General features: G+C 52.1%; 1 protein-coding gene across 1 annotated transcript; it reads left to right on the top strand.

The window, feature by feature from the left end:
• The first annotated feature begins 305 nt into the window (after positions 1 to 305).
• LOC121013581 (40S ribosomal protein S15-like) lies at positions 306 to 723 on the top strand. Its single transcript, XM_040449269.1, is given in 3 exon segments — positions 306 to 360; positions 363 to 389; positions 392 to 723. Coding segments are annotated over 3 exon segments (414 nt in total).
• The last annotated feature ends 3,651 nt before the right edge of the window (positions 724 to 4,374 follow it).

The raw sequence follows: 4,374 nt of genomic DNA, 5'->3' as shown, positions 1-4,374 counted from the left end.
ACTTACTGAACCATGGTGAAAGTGCTCTTTGGGAAAAGGAAAGGTGACTGGGTGCGGTTGATTAATCTTTGGTATTTGAGTGGCTACTGAGTCACCTGTGATATGAAGCAATAGCGGTGCTGTGATCATTTACTAGCCATAAAAATTATCGATGGAATTTAGTATTGACAGACCCAAATCCTGAGAATTTGCCTCACTAGATACATAAGGAAATGCCAAACAGTGAGAAACAAACTAAATATACAATTCTTTGGTGGTTGTTGTCTGCAAAGAGAGGGGGCTGTCCTTCCCCAAGCTCTGACAAGATGGCGGAAGTGGAGCAAAAGGAGCAGCGTGCTTTGCGTAAGTTCACCTACCATGACATGACCTTGGCCAGCTGCTAGGTGTGTCCCTGAGCCATTGATGCAGCTGTACGGCACCCTACAGTGGCAGAGGCTGAGCTGGAGTCTATGGGGGAAGCATCACTCACTGCTGCTGTCTAAGGCCAAGAAGGAGGCTCCCTTCATGAGAAGCCCAAGGTGGTTAAGGACACACCTGCGGGACATGGTCATCCCGCCTGAGATGGGGGTTGTGTACAATGGCAAGATCTTCAACCAGGTTGAAATCAAACCCAAGATGATTGGCCACTACCTGGGTGAGTTCTCCATCACCTACAAGCCTATGAAGCATGGCAGGCCTGGCACGGAGGCCACTCACTCCTCAAGCTACATCCTTCTCAAGTAGCCTGTTTGGCCAATAAAGGCACAGACTTTTCTAAAAAGAAGAAGAAGAAGAAGAAGAAGAAGAAGAAGAAGAAGAAGAAGAGTGGAGATAAAGTGAAAGAGAGTGTTCAGTGGGGAACCTCACCCTGTGCCAAGCTTGTATTTCCGCTGATCTGAGCCACAGCTGCTAGCTTCTAGAATGCTACCAAAGGGGGAAAACTATGTTGGAACAACAGATAACAAGCACTTCTGAGGAATTCTGGATACCAACAGGGCAGTCCAGGTGGCAGGGGGACAAAATTAAGAAATTATTGAAACTGCGGCGTATGATGTGATGGAGTTGTTCCATTATGTCCTCAGCTTCCCCTCTTGGGTTTCACAGGTGCTAACACAATTAGAGTAACCCACAAGAGGATGGGGGATAACAAAGGAGAGTCGAGGGACTTTCCCCAGCAGCATAGATGTATTTAAACAGTTGTTAAGAAGTGGGATGAATAAAGCTGAAACAAATGTCTTAATGCAGCACTGGCGGAGGTTGCTGCCAGTCCCCCCACAGTGAAAATCTCTTTGTAAAAAAATCTGCTCCATTTACCTTAGTTTGAAGGAATTGGAAACGCCAGAAGGCAGATGATGATGAGAAATCTAAGCTTGAATCACTGGGGGTGATGGTCCAGCAAATCAATTGTGATCAGGATTATTGAAAGAGTCAGGGACTTTTGACCCAATCTCCAGCCACAGCGCGGAGGCCACCTGCATATGTGTGGGTAGGATAATCAGGTACTGGAGACACCTTGATGTGGGACCCCAATGCACCCTGATTCCCAAATCTGGTGATGAGGTTTTGATGGGCCTACGGTTACATTGGAAGGATATGAGGATGCCATGGTTGACAGGTTGATGGGGTTAAGGCGACAGTTTAGAGGAAAATTGGAATGTTTGAATGGACTTTATGTGAAGCGGTGGCATTTCCTCTACCTGGACGTGTGAATTGATGGATATTATGTCTGACGAGGAGCCACTTTTTCCACCTAGTATTGAAAACCAGACTAATAACTGTACATGCTAATGGAAACTATAGAATTGCTTGAGCCCATGCAGTTCGTTAATTTAAAACCATATTTCACCCCTGGGGACAAAAGAGATGATCGCTTTAATTAATGACACGTTAGAAGCTGGATTGAGGGTACCCAAGTTCTCTGCAAGATAGCACTGTGTGGCCCTTGGAGAAGGAGGGTGGCTCTCAGAGCTGAGCCTAGCCTGGCGCTTATGACAAAAGTACGTGAGCGCCACCCAGTGGTGGCCACCGGGATTCCGGACCAGAACATTTCCAAATACAAGCTGAGACCGTTAACAGCTTGTCATCCGACATCAATTGAAACTGCCCCAATGACTGCAGATGTAAATAACCTTGGACCCTGAAATATGCAGAATATGTTGGATGGATGTCAGAGGCACACTTCAATAATGAAGGCAGTGGCCTGAGGAGTTCCATAATAATACAGAAGTTGTTTACACAGGAGCATGCTGCTGGGGGTGCAGGGAGGTGCTCCTGTTCATCTGCAGGTGGCCCTTTTCTGGCTAGGGCCAACTTTGGAACCGCCTCCAGGAGCTGTGGGTCTGCAGCTCCCCGTTGCCAACAAACAGCAGTTTGTTTTATAGATGGCAACTCCAAGGTCAAGCTTCCCAGCATCACCCTAGTCGGAAGGTCAGTGCACCTCAATTGACTGTTGGAAACACTCCAGTGGAAGGGCAAATCATCTCTGTGTGCTGAAATGCCTGCGGTTTCCTGCGTTGTGATGGAAGAATGGAACAATGAGCAATAAGTCCCTCCGTGTGAGTTTTTACTGACTCATGGGCAACGGCCAGTGGTTCAGCCATATGGTCAGGCCGATGGGCCATGGAGAACTGGACAACTAGAGAGATGTCCGTGTCGGGCGTGGCCTATGAAGTCACATTAAATAGGACATGTTGAAGAACCCCATCTGAAGAACCCGATCTCAGGACTGGCAGGTGATTAGAACCGGCAAGCAGGTGTGCTGGTGAGCTCACATGAGACGACCACTTGGGTCTGTTGAAATGAATGAATGTGGATGCAGAGATGTGCGGACCACCTACATATTCCTCTTGCAGCTTCAGAGCCACAAAATGCAAGTAAGAACTGTCCCCACTGCCAGTGCGAGAGACAGGCTGCAGATTCCCCCCGGGGGGAGGAGACCTACCTGCAGCTGGCAAGTCCCGGGACCACGACCGGCAGCCCCGGGGGCCGTAATGGGTCCCGCCGGTAACAGACACTGGGTCTGGACCGGAGTTTGCCCACCTGATGGTGCAGACACGAATGCTCACACGGTAGTGCACCTGCCACGGTGACTGCACAGTCACATTTCTCCAGGTCAAGGCGCACACTCTCTAGTGCATGTATGGCCGAGCGCGGCTCATCCCATGGCCGTGGCGCGCCGCATACCGGCCTCAGAGCCGCTGTCTGACAGAGGATTGAAGTGGGCAACGCAAATGTTTCCTGTCTCGCGGGGGACACACAAGGCATGGAGGGCTGGCTTACACGCCTCCCGAGTGTGTGCTCACGCTCGGCACGAGGAGCCTGAGGGAGGGGCTGGTGCAGAGCCGTGGGGGATGCTGGGTAATTGTTCCCCATCACTTCAACTTTCTCTTCTGCTGGACGCGGGGGTCCTGGGACCAGGAGTGCAACGGCGCGTGCAGGGAGCGGGAAGGAGCTGTCGCTGTGTCTTCAAACCCACAAGCTGGAATCTCTGAGGGCCTGAGGTGGCTGTGCTGAGGGTGACAGAGTGCCACAGTGTGGCCCACAGCCCCTCTGGGAAGGCGGGTGCACCGAGGGGGAGGGACCTGTTGCACTGAGCCCCGGGCCAGTGCAGTGGCTGCACCAAGGACGCCTCTCAATGTTGGGAACACTTGGCTTAAAATCCGCGACAGACGGAGAGAAGGAGAAAACGTGACTGAGGGCAAAGGAGTGAATGAATGACTTACACCAAGAGGGGAATCCAAGCGACGTCGGGGCGTGAGGAAGTACCAGACGCCCGGGAGGGTGAACTCACACGTGGGTTCCAGACTCCTGACCAGCTCAGACCGCAGCCTGCAGCCTGGTGACCTCTCTCCGGTCACACGACGTGATGTGAGCAGGACCGACTCCTGTCCCAGCGGAACCCCAGGGATACGCCGGCTTCTTGACTCCTCTTTTTAGGTTACATTTACAGCGGAGGCGTTGGCAAAGGAGTGTGTGGGAGCCGCTCCCCACCACCGCTGTGTGACCTCCAGCTCCTGGCAGATGATTGTGTGTGACCACAAACCTTGGGGACCAGCTACTTAGAGAGGCTCCTAGTAGCCATGGACACGGAACATCAGTGGCACACCTGTTGTGACACATGCGTATAGGCCTGTGTCACCCGTTTCCTGGGGACGGGTGGCTGTTAGACAGAATAGGAAAACCAGTGGGTTCCTGGTGGCATTGAAACAATGGGGATCACGTGGGGGCTCCTCCGATCCCCCGGAGGGGGGTAGTCCACCCTGAACATGGAAAGCAGCAGGAGGCCTTGTGGCCTACTCAGACTGAGTAGGTCACGATCTCATGGTTCGTGGGACAGAGCCCTGAGTCGGGCTCTGCTCTGACAGCACAGAGCCTGCTCGGGATTCTCTCTCTCGT

The sequence above is a fragment of the Herpailurus yagouaroundi genome, unplaced genomic scaffold (assembly GCF_014898765.1).
Source record: "Herpailurus yagouaroundi ecotype Mexico unplaced genomic scaffold, PumYag 199, whole genome shotgun sequence".
Lineage (NCBI taxonomy): Eukaryota > Metazoa > Chordata > Mammalia > Carnivora > Felidae > Herpailurus > Herpailurus yagouaroundi.
The sequence above is the reverse complement of the archived record's forward strand: the minus strand, read 5'-3'. Positions and strand labels throughout refer to the sequence as shown.